Source organism: Microplitis mediator, chromosome 5 (assembly GCF_029852145.1).
Source record: "Microplitis mediator isolate UGA2020A chromosome 5, iyMicMedi2.1, whole genome shotgun sequence".
NCBI lineage: Eukaryota > Metazoa > Arthropoda > Insecta > Hymenoptera > Braconidae > Microplitis > Microplitis mediator.
The window spans coordinates 20,285,250-20,305,411 of record NC_079973.1 but is presented as its reverse complement, the minus strand read 5'-3'; the positions used below and the strand labels follow the sequence as shown (position 1 = coordinate 20,305,411).

Genomic DNA, 20,162 nt, shown 5'->3' with positions numbered 1-20,162 from the left:
GATTTGCAATTTCCGTCTGGCATACTAGTGCATATGCTAGACATCTCAAAAATTTAGATCCAATAGTTTTTTAAATTTTCGTTTTGTTTTTTATTGTCGTTTCACGAAAAACGATCCGATCTTCAAATACATTTTTCTATGGTGTTATTTTACTAACTAAATTACACACTGTAGAAAATGTGCGGGGTGAACGCGGATTAAATCCGGAGAGAATGCAGCACAGATGGCTGTGTATTTATTTAATTCCATTTGAGTAAAATTCACTCCGACGGGGAGTTTTTTTAATATTAAGTCCAAATCGGAGCGAATGCGGATTTAAATAAAATCTATATCACCCCGAAATCACTCCGTAGAAAAAACAAACTCCCTATTTACTCCGTATGCGGAGTAATTTTTTCTAAAACTCCAGAACTCCGAGTGAGTTCGAATTGAAATAAAATCCGTAATTACTCCGAATCCACTCCCAATATTTTACAGTGCAGTAGCTTGACGATAATATTATAAAGAAGAGATATTAATAGAAATTTCGAATAGTTTCATCTATTTTGATCATCACTTAATTTAATACAACAATTTCTAGTACTAATTGTCAGGTGAGCTCAGTACTTATTGTCAAATGAAAGATAATAAAATAAATTTATAGCTTATCTGTAAAATACAATTGGCTCTATAGTATACTTTTGGCGGATACTGATTTATATATAAATATATTGACTGAGTTTTCGAATTTAATTAGCAAATACATGACAGTGAAAGCAAAAGTCCACATCTCTTGAACTATTTGATCGACTTTTCTCATTTTTGAACTTGATCAAGGTAATTTCCTAAAGAACAAGCGTACCAAGTTTCATTAAGATCCGATAAAAATTTCAGCCAGCATCGATCTGACATGGCGCATTATACCAACTATATACATATATAAACGATTGAACTGATGGCATTTTTCGGCATTTCGCGCAAAATGAAATAAATTATAGTAAAATTTTTTGAAAATTGTCACATGAGACCTTCGACGGTTGATATATTTCTCAAAGAAATATACCCAAATCTAAAACGAAATGGAAATATGTATACGAGGGACTTTTCGAAATGTTTGTGCAGATGTTTTTAAATAATTTTTTCTTGTAATATATAATTTGTTTATAGAAAAAATATCGAGAGAAAATAATTATCAGACCTATGCTATTTTCAGTATCATGTAAATACACTTAAAAAATGTCGTAAGAATAGAAATGGAAAATTTACGTTTGAATTGTAAAAATAAAAAAAAGAAAAGGAAACGCAATTATCATAAATTTAAATACATTAACAAAACTAATGGAACTTAATTTAAACTATATATTATTAAACTAAATAAAAAGTTGTTGATACATGCGTCGAAAACTCATTTTCTATGAGTTTCTATTTATGAATTTGAAAATTTATTTCGTTTTGATGCTTAATTGATTATTGATAATAGTTAAATAAATAATTGTATACATGAATATTTGAAATAATTACTTACATTTTTTCACCAGGACAAAAATCTAAAACTCGTCAATTTTTAAATTTAATTCACCACACACATTAGGTATAACCTCAAAATTTTTATTTTGTATTTTTATAAAAACTTCAATTATTAACACATGAAATTATTATTTTTTCATAATAACTTCCTTCTTAATTTAAACTTTTAAATATATGATTATTTAAATTAATATAATACTTTAATTAAAAGAATACGATTTATTATGTTTTTAAAATTAATCAACACAAAACTATGTATTTTTATTCACAAACTAGACCACGATCAGCTGACATTTGAAATTTAAAATTGGAAGTGCCGCCATCTTGGATTCAAATATGGAAGCACAGAAGAAAAAAAAATCAATCGGCCAAGTCTTGATGCCATCTGATGACACTGAAGTTAGCTGATGTCTAATAATTTTTGAATTTTATAGAGACGATAGTGGTACAGATCCTTCTTTACGTTTGAATAGAACCACAGTATTGTGGCGTCGTGTAAAATTGTGCAGTGATTGTAAAATTTATCTTTTATTAATTTAAATTGTGTAAAGTGTCTGTGGTGAAGTTAAGTGTTCAGTGCTAGTGTAAAGTGTTGTGTTCAGTACAAGTGTTAAGTGTTGCGAATTGCTGCTGGTGATAACTCCCAAATTCCTGAGCAAAGTCATCTGGCATCGTCTGGTGGGAAATAGCAGTTAAGTGACGTTTTTTAGCTGCAATACACTTAGAGCAATTTAATTCAAATCTCCAAGTGTATTAAGACACCCTTCTGCATATTATTTCTCTGCCAAGGTTTGTTCAAACACTTAGGTGTTTTTTTTTTTTTTTTTTTTTTATAATATTTTACATATTTTTCTATCATATTTTGCCACCATTTTATTTTAACGTACAATTTTTAATTTTTCTCCAATTTATTTTTCAAATATTTAAATTTACTGTTCAATTAATAAGAAAAATTACTAATGAAAATTTAAAAATTTTGACCACATTTTTCCGTCTAATTAATACAATTATCGACACAAATAAAATTTAATGAAATTATTAAATTTAAATTTTGAAATTTCGCGCCAAGGCAGCGCTAATGCGCGTCGTTGTATTCAACGTTCAAATGTTTGCTAAAGTGGGGACGGTCGATGAATCGCAAAGTCGATTGTCGATTGTTTTGTATCAACTGGCGGTCCAATAGCGGCAGTCAGTATCATAGACAATGGCAGTAGTGGTACAGATCTTTCCTACGTTTGAATAGAAACCCAGTATTGTGGCGTCGTGTAAAATTGTGCAGTGATTGTAAAGTTTATCTTTTATTAATTTAAATTGTGCAAAGTGTCTGCAGTTTAGTTAAGTGTTCAGTGCTAAGTGTAAAGTGTTAAGTGTTCAATGCTGATGCTGATATCTTCCAAGATCCTGAGAAAAATCATCTGGCATCGTCTGGTGGAAAATAGCAGTTAAGTGACGTATTTTTGGCTTTAATACACTTGAAGCAGTTTAAATTAAATCTCCAAGTGTATTAGGACACCCTTCTGCATATTATTTCTCCGCCAAGGTTTGTTTAAACAATTGCGTGTTTTTTTTTTAATTTGTTAAATGTTCTTTTATCATATTTTGCCGCCATTTTATTTTGACATACGATTTTCTCAGTTTTCTCAGCTTTCTAATAATTTATTTCTCAAATAAGCCGCTCGATAAACAATAAAATAAAAAGTGTTTAAAAAATTATGATTCTGAAGTTAGCAGACAATTGACAAATTTCGAATTTTCTTTTCAACAATTTAATTTAAGAAATGAATAAAAATAAAAATATGCACATGTAGAAAATTAAAAAGACTATAGGCGCAATTTTTTCAAATATTTTTTTTTATAATTCATCGTTTTTAAAAGAATTCAAAAATTATTAGACGTCGGCTAACTTCAGTATCACAAAAAAATGATCCTGAAGTTAACAGACAATTGACAATTGACAATTTTTAAATTTTCTTTTCAACAATTTAATTTAAAAAATAAATAAAAATAAAAATATGCACATGTAGAAAATTAAAAAGATTATAGATGCAATTTTTTCAAATTAAATAACTTCTGAATTGCCATCTGTCGTTAATGTAAATTTGACACTTGACTTTTTTCAATTTACTGACTGTTCAAAAACTTTTATATTGAATCAGTACACATATATTGTATACTTAATATATATCTCAACCACTGCGTTCAAACAATTATAGTACATAAATATATAACACTTTTTTATACATAAATCATTAGATAATTCGAAACCATTTAAAAATATAATAATTCACTTCTTCACCAGTGATTGCGTTTACCCATACTATTTATTTTACTTCCAGTGATAAAGTTATATATTATTCGAGGTTATCGAATGAACCTTCTCCAATAAGACATCATTCATATTATTTTATTAAATCAATAAATAAATAATATACATATAAATTTAAATAAAAATGTCAGTGGATAATTTTTTCCACATCAATCCCATGACAATTAAAAATCGTGGTAATTAAAATTTACGTTACTTAAACTATGCGTTTATCAAGTTATCACGTTATCAGAATCATAATGGATTTTAAATTGATAATCCATTAAATGATTACTGATAAGAAGGTTTTTACAAGTGATGACAACGTCAAGTTCATTTCGGTTCATTTACAAAATTAGGTTAGAAAAATTCATTTACAAAATTCCTTTTTTTTTATAAAAAATAATAATTATTTGAATGGAAAAAATGTATAAAGTTCGTTTCAATTCGGATTATATTCCATTGATTGACGAAGATGCCCCACGTTATCGTATAATTATTCCGTTTAAAAAACTTGCCTGGTTTACTGTCGCGTTACCATTCTTTGGATTTATTTTCTGTGTTATTTGGTCTATTATTTATAATTTTGAAGCTGCGACCTCAACTCACTGCAATGTAAGTTTATTAATTTATTAATATTGTAACTAAGAAGTGTATGGAATTTATTGTTAATTATTTTTATTAATTAGTATGCTATGATGGTTTGGTTTATTTTATAGGTATTCAATGTTTTGCCATCGATTTCGGCAGCTATTGGCCATTATAGACCACAAAGCGATGTTTGGAAAACCGCAATTGCTATTCAAGTTGTTATTAGAGCTCTAATACTTGTTATGTATTATTATTACTATCAACAAACTGTGTACAGATGGGCGCAAGGTGTTGTAAATATCGCATTATTTAGTTATGCTGTGGAAAATATTTCGCTGGTTACGTTGAGTTTCTGGACTTCCAATGAAAACTATGGTATATTTTTTAAATTATTAATTATCCTATTTAACAGTCGATTGTTATAATATACTAAGATGTTTTATGTCAATATTTACGAGAAAAAACTTGAGTGAATTGATTGATTATTGGGGACAAGATTTTTGCCTTATTTTTTAAATGAGTAGTTCAAGTTTTTGATATAACGGCGAAAATATTGGTCTTATCAAAAAAGTTTTCGAACAAAAGTTGTAGGAAATTTAATTTTCTAAAAAAAACGTCCCTTATGATTTTTTTATACGATCAATATTTTCGCCGTGATTCAAAAATTAAGATTCATGATGAATGATTCAAAATTTGATTAATTATAAAAATCTTAATTTTGAAACTACGGCCTTCTTATTAGTCCGAAGAAAAAATTATAAGAGACATTTTTTTTAGAAAGTTAAATTTTCTACAACTTTTGTTTAAAAAATTTTTTAATAAGACCAATATTTTCCCCGTAATATAAAAAAATTCACACCACTAATTATTAATTATTTTTAAATTAACGCAAAAATCCTGGCCCGATGACTATATTTAGAATTTTTAGATCATTGAAAAGAATAAGGTTTAAAAATTCAAATTAAAAAAAAAAGTAATCCAAGTAGCACAGAGACAACTTTGAGATGTCATAAAAGCGCCTTTTAAAACGACAAGACAAATATTTTTTTGTCTTGAAGCCCTTTTTTTATTTCAATAAGACATGCAGGTGTTGGTTCTAGAAGTCATAGAAATTTTTAGTTCTTTTTGTCCCATTTAAATAAAGTCATTTAAATTTAAAAATCATTTAGATGACTTATTTGTAATTTATTTTTTGTCGTTACTTATGTCCAGTCTTTTAAGTAGACATTTTTTCGGTGATATAAATTTCTGACTGCTTTGTCAACATTTGGGTCTCTTATTGATGTCAAAAAACAGCCTCAAAACTTCTATCTCGTAGATGTCCCAAAGCCAAGCGTGCTACTTGGGTAAGCACATGAAATTTACCAAGTAGCACAGAGACAACTTTCAGATGTCATAAAGATTCCCTTTAAAAAGATAAGACACATTTTTTTTTGTCCTAAAGCCAAGTTTTTTACTCAAATAAGACATACGGATGTTGGTCCTTGAAGTCATAGGAAATTTGTGTTTTTTTTTCCATCTTCAAAAAGTCATTTCAATTAAAAAATCCTTTAGATGACTTATTTGTAATTTACTTTTAGTCGCCGCTTGTGCCTAGTCTTTTAAGCCGATGTTTTTTCGGTGACATAAATTTCTGACTGCTTTGTCTAAATTTTAGTGCCTCATTGGTGTCAAAAAACAGCCTCAAAACTTCTATAATAGATGTCACAATTAAGCGTGTTACTTGGGTTTTTGAAAATATTCTTTAGAATCAATCTGTCAGAAATTTGAGTTCGTTATGTACCTGAAGGTTGGAACGTTTTTCGCGCAACGAAAATTAAAAAAGTTTGTGTAATTTCACTGCGTAAGGGTGACTTTCGGAGATTGGACATGGCCTGGAATTTTCGGCTGACATACTAGCATCTATATGTGAATCATTTCACAAATCTAGATCCAGTAGATTATTTACTTTTCATTCTGTTTTTTTATTTTCATTTTACGAAAAACGTTCCTATCTTTAGGTAAATTAAGTACTCGATTGCCAGCTTCTTTACATATTTTATTAATAAATGATTTTAAGACATATTATTTATTCATTCATTCATTAAATGGATTTTTGTCTTTTATTAAACTTGTCGTTTCAAATTCATTGAATTTTTATTTCAATGCAAAGTTAACGGAGGTTGAATGCTGGTACTTCGCTACAGTTACTTATTTACATTTTTTATCAATAATTATAAGATAAATTGTCGATAATTTTATCAATTATTATTAAAAAAAGTATTAATTTACCTGATTAATTATTAAAATTTAATTGTACATCTAGTTTCTATAAAAATTAATTAAATATTTTTAATTTTTCAGCTTTTCATAAACTATCTTTCATCACATTTTTACTTATGTCTTTTGTACATATGATAGTAGCGACTTATATATGTAAAAATTGTCGAAGTTCTGCCAGAGATCCATCAGAATCAAAATCATGTGTCTTAAAAGTTCGTGCTCTGACATTGAACGTCTTATCAATTTTAAGCGCTTGTTATTTCTTTTGGAGACATAATCAATACTGCGAGCCTCTAGGTATTTATAATTTTTTAAAAATTCATATTTAACATGTCAATATAATGTTAATTTATTACATTTATATTTTTCTTAGTTTACTCAATGTTCGCTTTGTCAGAATACATGGTCGTTATGACAAATATGATGTTTCATTTAACAGCAGCGTGGGATTTTGCCGAAAGAAGGCTTTTAGTATCAACGCGAGGTCTAAGAATCGTTTAAATAAATAAACATATATTATTTATAAATATATTGTACATATGTAAGTACAATTGTTGATAATTACTGCGTGACAGTATATTTTTAATACTAATTTTTGAGAATGCTCTACACTTAATCAATTATAGTCGATGACTTTTAACAATACAACGAAAAATAATGAATATATTTAGAGGTCAAGGACTGGAAAAAGTGGTAATTTGTGAAATTAACTGAAAAAAACTCGTGTATATGTAAAATAAAATGTATATATTATTTGATAACCAACATGTCAGTATATACTTATAAGTAAATCAGGTCATGAACATCAACGACTTAGTATATAAAATACAATTTTTGATTCATTTTTAAAAAATCGACAGTCATATTTTTTTTATGACAGCTCGTAGTTTTTTTATTATTAATTATTATTGGTGCTAAAATTTGAAATCTGTTTCAAGTTTATTGCATATATGCTTAGCAATAGCCATACTACTTGTAGCAGCTGGTGACGGCGCATTACGACAATGAAGTACTCGGCTGCCGATGCTTCCAACTCCATTATCAAATACAAAATCGTCGACTAATTTACCATCATTATCCATTGCTTGTGCTCTTACACCAGCTGGTCCTCTGTTAATAAATTTTTTTAATTATTAAACCGACAAAATAATTAATTATATTAAATAGAACAGTAATTGATTATATTGACGTTAACTTATACTAGTTTTGTACATCAAGTTATGAGTATATTGTAGCAGACATTTGAAATTTAAATAATTTTTTTTTGATAGATAAATAATAAAAAAAATGCATTTGTAGAAAATTTAATAAACTATACGTGCAATTTTTCAAAATATTTTTTTTAATATTTATTTTTTTGTTAAAAAAAATCCAAATATTGTTAAATGTCTGCTATCTTTATTGTCATAATCAAGTTTGTCATTCTAAGTCGCAAGTGGCAAAACAAACAAATTTTAAAGACAGTAAATTTAAGTGATCATTAAAGTAGGACAATGATTATTATCAATAATAATAATATTTGCAACCTTACACTGTAAAAAATTTGTGGAGTGAACGCGCAGTGGATGACTTTGTTTCATGAGTGTAAATGTAGCAGACGAGACAATTTTTAAATTACATATAAAAAAATTAAACAATTTAATTGATAAAGTAAAAAAAATACATGTACTGATTTTATAATTTTCTAGAAGCCCATTTTTAATTTTTTTGTTAAAAAAATTTTATTCTATTATTTTAAAACTGGTTAGTTTAAAAGGAAAGATGGACGAAAAGAACTGATGAAAAACTTTTTTATTTCATCGCCAACGTTTCGTCGACTTCTTCAGGGTTCTACCATGAGAATAGTATATTGTGTGACAAGGGATGAAACAATACGATTTCAGACTAGGGTGAGGTTGGCTGACATCACCCGCAGTTTGAAATCGTGTTTTATCTTGAGTCACACACTATATTTTTCATGATTACCTGCATCGGAACTTGAAGATTCAGTGCCAGCAGCCAGTAAGGAACAAGTTAATTTCAAGCCGATGATGCGGAAAACTGTTAGAGAATGAGAAATATGTGATTTACAGTCACTTATTAAATAGTAAATAAGACAAAAATATTATTTTCACTCATTTTTTATTAATTTTATTTGGTTAATTAAAACTGTCACTTAAAACATGAAATGAGTAAACTGAAGTGACAAGCAAACAAATGAGAGTAATAAGGCTGAAAATGAACATTAAATATAACTAGCACAGGGCAGAAACATGCATGTTTCTGCCCGCTGTGCAGGGATTTGTGAATTACGAATTTGCTAGCAGTTGTTTGCAGCATCGGCTTGAAATTAGCTTGTTTCGACGGGCTGTAGAGACACTGAAACTTCAAGTTTCGATGCTGGTATCATGAAAACATTATTACAAATTATTAAAATTCACAATCATAAAACATATCTATATAAAGACAAATATGTAACGATAAATTATAAATACTACACTGAGAAAAAAAAATACTTTTATTAAGAATATTTACTTGATACAAGAACTGTATTCTTGATAATTTTCGAGAATATATAATTTTGTCTCAAGAATTCGTAGAATTGATGGAAATAATTTTTATTTAATTCAAGTGAAGCTATTCTTTTGTTTACTCATAATATAATATCAAAAATAAATTTGATGCTCTTTTCTCAAGAAATTGATAATTAACAATAATAAATTAAATATTTTGAACGGATTTCTTGAACCAAGAAATTCTTGTTTGGACAATATTATTTTATTTTCTCAGTGTAAAATATATAACAAAACTATTTACCAAAATTAGACGTTTTACATATTAGTCAATGTCAAAGGTATTACATTGAAAACCCACGTAGTACATAGTTTTTTGTAACTACTCCACATAACCATATCAATGACAGTAAGAATTTGTGAATTTCATTGTGAATTTCAATAATTAGTAATAATGTTTCTCATGATAGACTGAAGAAGTCGACGAAACGTTGGCGATGAAATAAAAAAGTTTTACATCAGTTCTTTTTGTCCATCTTTCCTTTTAAACTAACCAGTATTATTATAATGGACTCAGCGCTTAATATTATTTTAAAATTGTAAAAATTGTAAGATATCCGCCAACTTTACTGTCATTTTTATTTATTTAATTCCCTTGGAGTGAATTCCACTCCGAAGGAAGTTTCGGAAAATGTTAATTGTAAAAAGAGTTACTAATACATAGTGAGATTAGTTCTTTTGTATATTTTGACATTTACATTGAGTACGGAAATAACTACAATTTTTTTCTCCATATATTCACGCGGAATTATTTTTAAAAATTATAAGCAGCTGACAATAAAAACTTTCACGCTTATGAAGTTAAAGAAAAAGACTTTTCATTTTCATCATTATTCGGATGGCAGAGAACGCGGATTTAAATAAAATCTGTATTCACTCCCGATTTTTTACAGTGTAGAAAATATTTAAAAATGTCACAATTTGCTAGTAATTTTATTTGAGCCGCTAGTATGCTCAGAAAAAAAAAATAGTCGAGTGTAACATTTATATTTTTTAAACTTAAAATGTTTTGGAATGTCAGGCTTAAAAAAAAAGTATTCTTATTCATAGACATACCTTTTAATATCTTTTCGAGAAAGTTCAGGGATAAATTTTTGCAGATCACTTACTGCCAATGGATAAAAAAGTGATTTAATCATTTCCTTACATCCAGGAATAATATATCGAAAGCATAATTTATAAAGTCCTGGAAATTTTGCCATCTCGATACAGTCTTTTATATTTATATCAGTCCAACTAAATTATGATAAAAAAAAACAACGATAATGATAATCATATATATGTTAGTTCAGATGGTTATACTAATATATTTATATAAGAAGTATTGATTTAGTTATTATAATAATGAACCTGTATCCTTCTCTGGCGAGAGCCAATACGGCATTGGGACCAAGCCAAATGTCACCGTTCATTCTTGGAGTAAAATGAACACCGAGAAACGGAAGCCTTGGATCTGGCACTGGATAGATATTTGTCCTACACAGGTGCCTTTTCTTTTCATCTAATAAAAGATATTCACCACGGAATGGAATTATTCTTGGGCTCAAATCACAACCGGTCATTACTGCCAGACGATCTGAGTGTAAACCCGCGCATGTCAGGACGTATTTTGTTTTAATCGTCTGTCAAATTTTGTTATCATCATCATAAAAAAAAAATTAATTTCAAATAATATATAATTAAAAAGAAAAAAAAAATATTAAACTTGCTTTATTTTCCGACAGCACAGAAATAGGCACCAACTCTTCATCTTTCTTAGACTCAGCTGTTTCAGCAAAGCCCTTAACTTCATAATTTAAAATAACTTTGCCACCCATCTTTTCAAACTGTGAAGCAAAATAACGACAAACGTCTCCCCAGTCGACTATTCCAGTCCACGGTGACCATAAAGCTCTTTCTCCCTAAAAAACAAAATTTTTTATTTTTTGTCCAAATTCCAAAGATTTTATTTTTATTTTTTTGCTGTCATATTTTACCTTGCATTTGGGTTCAAATTTACATATATCATTTTTCTCAATTAATTTTAGCTCTGGTACGTTATTTTTCAAACCTCTTTCATATAAATCGTCAATCCTCTTAGCTTGCTCTTGATCCTGAGCAACAATAAGCTTTCCAACTTTTTTATAAGGTATATTATGTCGACCAAAATAACTATATGACATTCTTAAACCTTCTACACATAACTTTGCCTAAATTAAATTTATTTATTTATTAAATTGTATATATTGATTAAATTATTAATACAGTAGCACCTCGTTATAAGACTATTAGTTTCTCTCTCAAACTATCGCGATACCTGGTTTATAAAAAAAGACAGCAAATAGTCTTATAACAAGATTCTACTGTAATAACTCATTATCAGGATACGGATGTTTGTGCTCAACAATAAGAATAAAAGAAAAAAATTCGCGCAAATTTCTCTATATCAATACGACGATCATGAGCAAATTCACGTAAATTAAATTAAAAGATATATTCAAATGTCGAGTGTCATTCAAGCCTTCGAAATTAAGGTTGTGAAAAAAATATGTCAATAAGACATCAGCAAGATAATTAGCAAGACCACCAGCCAGAGAATGAGCAAGACAGTTAGCAAGACCATCAGCAAGAAAATTAGCAAGACCACCAGCAAGACAATTGTCTTGCTCGTTGTCTTCCTGGCGGTCTTGCTGGTGGTTTTGCTAATTATCTTGTTGATTGTCTTATTGACATATTTCTTTCACAGCCTCAATTTCAGCATTCTTTTCTGGCATTCAATATTTGAATATATCTTTTAACTTAATTCACGTGAATTTGCTTGCGATCGTAATTTTGAGGTAGAGAAATTTGGGCAAATTCTTTTCTTTTATTCTTATTGTTAAGCACAAACTTCTGTACCCTGCTTATTATTAATTTAAATCAATTTTTTGATTCTTTAGGAAAATTCATTTGGACGTCAATTAAAAAATTTACATTGAGGTAAAAGACCCAATACCCGATCAGGGAACTAGTACTTGATCACTTCATCTATTTGTATGTCTATATTTAGCAACATTTAGTAAATATAGATATATAAATACATGAGTGATCGGGTATTAGTTCTCTGATCGGGTACTGGGTCTCTTACCTTGTAAAAATATATACATTTTTTAAATCCATACTTCTGTTATTAAAATTTACTTAAAATTTACGAATGAAGAATTTATTAATTTATTTATTTATTGTCAATTATTACCTTTATGGTACCAGGAGTATAGTAAATTCCAGCATGAATGACTCCACTATTGTGTCCAGTTTGATGCATAGCAAGTTTACTTTCTTTCTCAACAATAACTATTTTCATATCAGGATGTCTCTCAAGCATTTCACGTGCCGTTGCACAGCCAACTATTCCACCACCTACGACAACCAAATCGTACGTATCGTGATGATCTGCACTACATATAAAATAATGTAATCAAATAAATTCAAAAATGTAATTATATCAATTGATAATAAATATAATTGTTTTATAAAGTAATATATATATTATTAACCTTGCTGTAGATGCGTAGCGATAAGTTATTCCCAAATGACGGATTGATTTACTTAGTTTCATTATTCTCGATGACATTTTAATCTGTTTGAAAAAAAATTATTTTACTTAATAGTTTTTTTAAATTTTCAATATACATCAAAATTTTTTTTTTGTTTATTTTCGTGATTTTGACATCTAAATAGTTGATATTTTACTAAAAATAAGTTACTAAATTCAAGTGTTATTGAAACAATTATTTTCTTATATAAATTATTAATTATATATTTTTTTTCATTTGACCAAAATTACTATTCAGGGCCAGTTTTTTGAATCGAGTTTATTTTCATCCGGGTTTTAATTATCATTGCTGGTACATCTGTAATATCTGTATATTATTAATATACAGATATACTAGCAATATTAATTAAAACCCGGATAAAAATAAACTCGGTTTGAAAAACTGGCCCTTAGTCTGCAGAATTTAAACGCATTTGGACAGAAGTAAAATTTGTGTCTACTACTCTATTTTTGAACATTTGATACTTTATTTTAATTAATAAAAGAGTATGAAATAAAAATTTTAATTTAATAGTGAGATAAAAGTATCTTATTATACATTTTAAAAAATAATTATGTCATGTCCGTGTAAAAAAAATTCTTTCCAAAAAGATTCCAAAAAAGTTCCGCATGTGGAACTTCTAAACATGAGACAGATTAGAACTTCGAATGGAAGTTTTTTGGAACCTTAGTAAATTTAATGGTAAAAAAAAAGTTTTTATAAGCAAATTTAAAAACAAAAAAGGACGTTTTAGGAACTTTTACAAATTATTTTATTTAAATTTTTCAAGTTTCCAAAACTGGCCAAAATGGTACCTCTACTCTATAGATTAAATTGAAATTTTATTTTATTTCCGTAGTTTTAATCAAAATAAAATCAAAATGCACGTGTGCGTGATAATAATAAATTAAATTCGGGTAGATATGTATATATATATATAGTAGATATATAGAGTAGAAAATAACAGAATGAGTTATAGTTTTTCATATTATATGTCATGGTACAAAAAGTTAAGCAGCTTATTTAATGTTGTATTATATTGCAACGTATTTACGGATTTTGTTTTGCAAAAAAAAAAAAAAAAAAGAAATAAAATAATAAATGAATAAAAATAAAAAAGATCAATATTAATAATAAATAATAATAATGGTAATAAATAATTTATAATAATGGCAGTAGTACCTTGAAAATTATGACTTTATGATAAATATCGCTGGTAAATTAATGCAAAGCTCATTATTATTTGTTTCTCGTGATATAATATCTGATATTATATCACGTTCTGCATGTATACGTACGTTAATACGTCAAAGAGTCAGAGATTATTGAGATTAAAGCGTAAGAACCAGGTGAATTAATATAACTCTCTACCTAATGACCATATGCGAGTGCGTTCTCTTTTATTTTTATTTTCATTACAATTTTTTTGCTAACTATAATAATACCGACTACTAAATTCTTTATTATACTCTACTTCAATATGCTTATTATTATACTTCTAAAGATTAATCAGCCTTTTATGTAATATTAACGATGCGATTTAATCGCAAAACTTTATTATATTTATTATTTACTGAAATTTTTTATTATTCAAGTTATTTTAAAGTTAACTGATCACTTTCTATGTAATATAATCTTTATGAAAAATTAATTTATTTTACTGAACAAAAATTAAATCATTAAATTTTCATATTAATTATTTTTTCATCTTCCCCAGGTGGAAATTTTTCGAAATTTTCTCTGCAAAACTCAGTTCTAAAGTTCTAAAGATTTTTTCAAAGTTCTAAAAACTTTTTCAGAGAAAAGTCCGAAAAATTTTCACCAGGGTCATCAAAATTTTTTTTTTTTTTATCAAAAACGAGGCTAAAATCTTTGAATAATTTTTTTGACAGTTATTATTTAAATAAAAAAAAACTAATTGACAATTTATTCAAAATAATCCGTCTTCATCCTTTTCAAATATTTTGTGCAAAACATTCAATCACGTGTATTTTATTTTATTACTCATTGTTTTTTTTTTTTTAATGATTACAATCATATGATAACACAGAAATTTTTTTACACCCGATATATTAATTTGACATTTAATCTTTTTGTTTTGATCTGGCAACAATAATAGAGTAGATAAAAAAAATTTTTCATTAATGAGTTTCTTATTAATTAAATAATTACTCACATGTGTATGGTTGTCAAATATCGCTCCGTAATTAGTATATACAATAAATTCTTAGTATAAAATTATTGATGTCGAAATTTTTCATTTCCGAGCATCAATGTGATGAAATTCTTGCCACGTAGATAAAGATGCGTGGGTCCATCACCAGGAGGTGGCGCCGCTAAATTTTCATATGAACTCAGTACTTATTCCATTCTCTATTTTACTACTGGTAATAGTGATGTTTTTTAATGACATGATAAATATGCAAACTGAACATCTAATTAAACCATACGAAGACTGAACTTGAACGATAGTTCACTTAAAACTTATTTTTCAACTCATATTATTTTAATACGGAGCTGCCTTCGTATTGAAATTTATGACTAAATATATACATATATATTTGTTTTTATAAATAATAAATCTGTATAAATAAAATAATTAAATGAATTTACGAGTGTATTAATTAATAATCTTGCGGTTGATTCTGAAGTTAAACAATACATAGACATCAATGTCCGGTATGCGAAGAGAATCGCAACCCTTTTGGGGGTCTCGGATAATCGGGGAATTGTGGCTTTACCATTCTCTCATTATACATGCAAATTTAACTCCTAAAAATCCTCGCTCTGTATATACTAGCCCAGAAAATATGTATATTCAATTGAATATTATTTTAACAATTTCCTCACGAATTTTGTAACCTTAGTGGAATATTAAATACGAACGATTTAAATTTTTTAATCATACTTAAACTTTTTTTATATACATCTTCGCAATTCATTTTTATATTATGTATTTTTAATTCAAAACTTTAGACGCAAAACATTTATTAAAATATTGACATTTGACACAAATGAGAAATGAGAATTAAAATGGGATATTTACTCAAAGGCTTTTATTGATTGTACCATTTTGTTACCGACTATTGTGACTCTGACAAGTGATGATAATAAATTATACATATGTTACACATCAAACGCAATCTTGTTAAGTTTTTTATTAAATATATTTTGATGATATAAATCAATATTTTTTGCATTTTATTTTTTATTCAAATATTTTTTCTCGTACGGAAAAATAGGAGCTAGAAATTGAGGAGAGACAAGTAATATAATGATAAACTGATCAGTAAATATACTATCATTATATGAATAGTAATTACTTAGTTTATAATTAAAACGTAAATAATATGATACTGGAGTTATAAGCTTTGATTCTGAAACTAGCTGACGTCTGATAATTTTTGGATTTTCTTTAAACCGATAAATTATAAAAAAAAAAAATATTTAAAAAAATTGCACCGATGGATTTTTTAATTTTCGACATGTGCATTTTTTCTTTTTTTGTGATTGATTGGTTGAAAAAAAAATCCTAAAGTTTTAAATTGTCTGCTAGCTTCAGGATCATGAGTTAGCTGACGCCTAATAATTTTTGAATTTTTTTAAAAACTATAAATTTAAAAAAAAAGAAATATTTAAAAAATTGCACCTGTAGCTTTTTTAATTTTCTACATGTGTATATTTTCAGATTTTATTTTTTTGTAATTGATTTGTTGAAAAAAAAAATTCAAAAATTGGTGATTGTCTGCTAACTTCAGGATCATTAAGCAATTTTAGGATAAATATTAAAATTTATTGTCGATGCTGAAAAAATTCAAATTTGAACTTTAAAATTCGCAACTTGAACTTAAAAATTTATTAAATGTATTACAAAACTTATTGTTTGGAATATTAAAATTCCCTATACATCGTAAAAAAATAATGGAGTGAACCCGGAGTAAATGCGAAGCGAATGATTGTTTATGTATTCAATCCCCTCGGAGTGATATTTACTCCGAAGGGGAGTTTATTTTAATATTAAAATTCTGAATCGGAGTGAATGGGGATTTAAATAAAACCCGTAATCACTCCCAATTTACTCCCAATTTTTTAGAGTATTGACACCCAGGTTCCGGGTTATAATTTCAAACACTAATTTTTAAAGTTTATTTTTCTGTGTACAAAAAATTATCCTCAAAGTACTTGCATAATAATTTTTCCATTAGGAATAATTAATTTTATTTTTTCAAAAAACTTAAAATAAACTATTTCAATCAAATAATTTTTTACAAAAATAAAAAAGTAACGAAAAAACGTGCCACGAATAATTTCACAGGATCAATAACACGCGATATATATCAGCTGGCTTTAAATTCTAGATCTTCGAACCCGACAATTTAATTGAACGTGAACAGTCGAGGGTATTATATATGTTTTTATTTTTTTGAATAAGGATCGTCGGAACTGATGCGTGTAGTACAACACACAATCACCCAATGCACCTGGATTTGTATAACATATAGTGCAAAAACATATTCATATTATATGTATACCAATAGCTTTTACTTCTCTCCCCATCTTTACACCATATTTCCTGACCCTGTGCAACTCTTCATCCATCACAATCGCTCCTTTCTTCATCAACTCCCTTTTTTTCTCTATTTCTTTTCTATTTTGTATTCTTTCTTCTCTTTCTTTCTCTTTATAAATTCTATACTTTATATACTTCTCATTTTATTTCTCGTATCTCTTATAAACACACATACATATACATATAAATATATATATATATCTCTTCATCATTCCTTTTGTTTCTTTTTCCTCATCATCTTTCCCTCTCAGACGTCACCTCAACAACAGAGATAGTAAATGGACTTCAGGAACGTTGCGAATAAAAACTGTACCTTGGATTCTTAATTTATAATAACTAACAATAATAATTACCATTATTATTATTAATAAATTAATAAATTAAAAATTCTATTTCTTCAATTTATAAATTAACTCCAAAAAATTTTTCGCTCCAATCAGTAACTTTCGGATTTTTTTTTTAACAAATCATTTACAAAAGAACAAAAACTAAAAATATGCACGTGTAGAAAATTTAAAAAACTACAGGTGCAATTTTTTCAAATGTTTTTTTTTTTTTTATAATATATCGTTTAAAAAAAAACTCAAAAACTATTAGACCTCAGCTAACTTATGATCCGGAAGTTAGCAGACAATTAAAAATTTTAGGATTTTATTTTGAACAATTAAATTTGAAGAAAAAAAGAAACTGGAAAAATGCACATGTAGAAAATTAACAAGACTATAAGATGAGTGTGAATGTAGCAGACATCAGACAGATTTTAAATTATTGATAAATAAAGTAAATAATTAATAAAATAAAATTTTTAGAAAATGCGCATGTAAAAAATTTTGAAATTAATAAGTGCATTTTTTATAAGTATTATTATTTTAATTATTTACTCTATTTATTTATAATTTTAAATTTGTCTGATGTCTGCTACATTCACACTCATGACTATAAGTGCAATTTTTTTAAATATTTTTTTTCTTATAATTTATTGTCTTTTAAAGAATCCAAAAATTATTAGACGTCGGCTAACTTCAGTATCTTAAATTTACAATTCCGAAGTTATCAGACAATTAGTAATTTTCGGATTTTTTTTTTCAACAAATCAATTACAAAAAAACAAAAACTAAAAATATGCACGTATAGAAAATTTAAAAAACTGCAGGTGCAATTTTTTTGAATATTTTTTTTTTTATAATTTATCGTTTAAAAAAAAATAAAAAATTATTAGACCTCGGCAAACTTCAGTATCATTTAAATTTACATTCAAAATCAATTTATTCGATGAAACAGGTTCCAATTAACGAATAAATTATTTCCAATCGTAATTTAAAAAAAAAAAATCATAGGAATTTAAAAAAAAAAATTTTACGCATGCCCCGTATTTTTTTCTCCCACTGATACTGTATTAGTAAAAACTTGGAGCATCCCTGAGCAAGATGTGTTGCGTGGTGGCGTTGCGCGGCAGTTCTTTGACTCTGCACTGGGAGTCAGTAAACTCAGTGACGGCCTCGGCACCAGTATCGCTGCGAAACGCCGATCTCGACGGTCGCGTGCGCCAGATGTTGTAATTTTATATCGTGCGTCCAACCGATAGTGTAACTTGTGTTGTTTTTAGTTCTTTTTTTTTTTTTAAATAAGTGAAGTGTTTTTTTGTAGTAAGTGAAAAAATTTAACTCCAAAAAAAAAATTTTTAAATCGACCGAAAATGTAAATCAAAATTATAATTTTAATTTACACGCTCACATATAATTAGTTTGACAATAAGTGAATTTGTGTTTACGCGGTTTGACAAGAGTGCGTACTTTGTATTGACAACTAAAAAAGTTTAATTTTAAAAAATCGGAGTATTTCTTACTCGATGCTTACCGGTCGTGTACTGAATACCTTTCACGTTCTGACCAACCAGGATCGAACCGGTCTGACCGAAGGCCATAATACGAAGCATAACCAGGCCTTAGTTGTAATACAAACGTAAAACGTAATAGTAAAACATCAAAGTCTTCCCACGATAAATCTTAAATAAGATAAAAATAATAAACAACTCCAAGTCCTCTTATATTATAACTAAAAAATAGGGTAAATAAAAGCGAGTGATTTAATAGAGCGAGATTGGTAAGGTCCTCGGGCAGTATATTGTGATATCACGATGGAAGAGGAATTACGATGTCCTACCTGCAAAGAACTATTTAGTGATCCCGTTCTTCTACCTTGTTGGCACGCACTGTGTTTATCGTGTGCTGTAAATCTTCAAGCACCGCCAGATTCACCTCCAGAATCAACGACCGACTGTTCAAATGCGCCAGGCTCCGACCAAGAGGCTGATAAATTGTCCATACTTTCAGAAACAGACTCAGGAGTGGTGTGCAGCAGTACATCAACCTCATCAAGACCGGGAAGTTACGTCGGTACACCAGGAAATGGAGGCTGTTTTCCGCCTTCTGGTGGCACACTGTGTCTATCTTGCCCGGTGTGCCACAAAAGTGTGTATTTTGATGAGGGCGGCGCCCATAATTTGCCGAAATATCGTTCAATGCAAAAAATTGTTGAAAAGTATCAGGAAGCAAGAAATGTCAGGCTGCTGTGTCAGATGTGCGAGGGCGAACCCAGAGAAGCTACAGTTGCTTGCGAACAGTGCGAGGTTCGATCAATTCTTTATTTTCTTCTTCTTTTCTTTTTTTTTATGGTACTGAAGATGAGTGCGAATGCAGATGATTCTGAAGTTAGACAATTAGTAATTTTAGGATTTTTTTTTCAACAAATCAATTAAAAAAAACGAAAACTAAAAATATGCACATGTAGAAAATTTAACAAACTACAGGTGTAATTTTTAG

The 20,162-nt window shown here is 28.1% G+C and overlaps 4 protein-coding genes across 10 annotated transcripts in view; 2 read left to right on the top strand and 2 right to left on the bottom strand.

Moving 5' to 3' along the window:
* The window catches only part of LOC130667885 (WW domain-binding protein 4), a 35,786-nt gene extending 34,013 nt beyond the window's left edge, over positions 1-1,773 (bottom strand). Inside the window, exon 1 of the mRNA XM_057469798.1 lies at positions 1,505-1,773. Within this exon, the coding sequence (XP_057325781.1) occupies positions 1,505-1,506 (2 nt within the window). The 5' untranslated portion in view covers positions 1,507-1,773. The remainder of the gene's footprint in view (positions 1-1,504) is intronic.
* A 1,926-nt stretch (positions 1,774-3,699) lies between these two features.
* On the top strand, positions 3,700-9,063 carry LOC130668055 (post-GPI attachment to proteins factor 2-like). 2 transcript variants are annotated; one of them, XM_057470051.1, is made up of 5 exons: positions 3,700-4,426; positions 4,531-4,777; positions 6,746-6,961; positions 7,038-7,205; positions 7,291-9,063. In XM_057470051.1, exons 1-4 carry the CDS (start codon positions 4,229-4,231, stop codon positions 7,163-7,165), a joined length of 789 nt encoding a protein of 262 aa, XP_057326034.1. In that variant the 5' UTR covers positions 3,700-4,228; the 3' UTR covers positions 7,166-7,205; positions 7,291-9,063. The 2 variants fall into 2 exon arrangements, with proteins under 2 accessions (XP_057326034.1, XP_057326033.1); XM_057470050.1 differs by having other exon boundaries at positions 3,701-4,426; positions 7,038-9,063.
* LOC130668053 (L-2-hydroxyglutarate dehydrogenase, mitochondrial) lies at positions 7,579-15,096 on the bottom strand. Of its 4 annotated transcripts, none has more exons than XM_057470046.1 (8): positions 14,947-15,096; positions 12,732-12,814; positions 12,431-12,632; positions 11,193-11,405; positions 10,926-11,117; positions 10,567-10,838; positions 10,273-10,452; positions 7,579-7,774 (listed from the first exon to the last, which is right to left on the bottom strand). In XM_057470046.1, exons 2-8 carry the CDS (start codon positions 12,806-12,808, stop codon positions 7,579-7,581), a joined length of 1,332 nt encoding a protein of 443 aa, XP_057326029.1. In that variant the 5' UTR covers positions 12,809-12,814; positions 14,947-15,096. The 4 variants fall into 4 exon arrangements, with proteins under 4 accessions (XP_057326029.1, XP_057326031.1, XP_057326032.1 ...); XM_057470048.1 differs by having other exon boundaries at positions 12,431-12,627; positions 14,947-15,001; XM_057470049.1 differs by having other exon boundaries at positions 12,431-12,594; positions 14,947-14,996.
* Positions 15,097-18,792: 3,696 nt separating this feature from the next.
* The window catches only part of LOC130668048 (E3 ubiquitin-protein ligase TRIM9), a 99,496-nt gene continuing 98,126 nt past the window's right edge, over positions 18,793-20,162 (top strand). The window contains exon 1 of one of the 3 annotated variants that reach the window (XM_057470038.1): positions 18,793-19,969. In XM_057470038.1, coding sequence (XP_057326021.1) covers positions 19,478-19,969 — 492 coding nt within the window. In that variant the 5' untranslated portion in view covers positions 18,793-19,477. The remainder of the gene's footprint in view (positions 19,970-20,162) is intronic. The other 2 variants (XM_057470037.1, XM_057470039.1) reach the window with 2 other exon arrangements.

What these genes read in the sequence shown, in the direction of transcription:
- LOC130668055 (XM_057470051.1), top strand. Translation starts at nt 4,229, where the DNA reads ATGGAAAAAATGTATAAAGTTCGTTTCAATTCGGATTATATTCCATTG. An exon ending in CGACCTCAACTCACTGCAAT is followed by an intron (nt 4,427 to 4,530) that starts GTAAGTTTATTA and finishes TTTATTTTATAG; the next exon opens with GTATTCAATGTTTTGCCATC. An exon ending in TCAATACTGCGAGCCTCTAG is followed by an intron (nt 6,962 to 7,037) that starts GTATTTATAATT and finishes TATTTTTCTTAG; the next exon opens with TTTACTCAATGTTCGCTTTG.
- LOC130668053 (XM_057470046.1), bottom strand. Translation starts at nt 12,808, where the DNA reads ATGTCATCGAGAATAATGAAACTAAGTAAATCAATCCGTCATTTGGGA. An exon ending in CGCTACGCATCTACAGCAAG is followed by an intron (nt 12,633 to 12,731) that starts GTTAATAATATA and finishes TTTTATATGTAG; the next exon opens with TGCAGATCATCACGATACGT. An exon ending in TCTCGAAAAGATATTAAAAG is followed by an intron (nt 7,775 to 10,272) that starts GTATGTCTATGA and finishes ATTTATTAACAG; the next exon opens with AGGACCAGCTGGTGTAAGAG.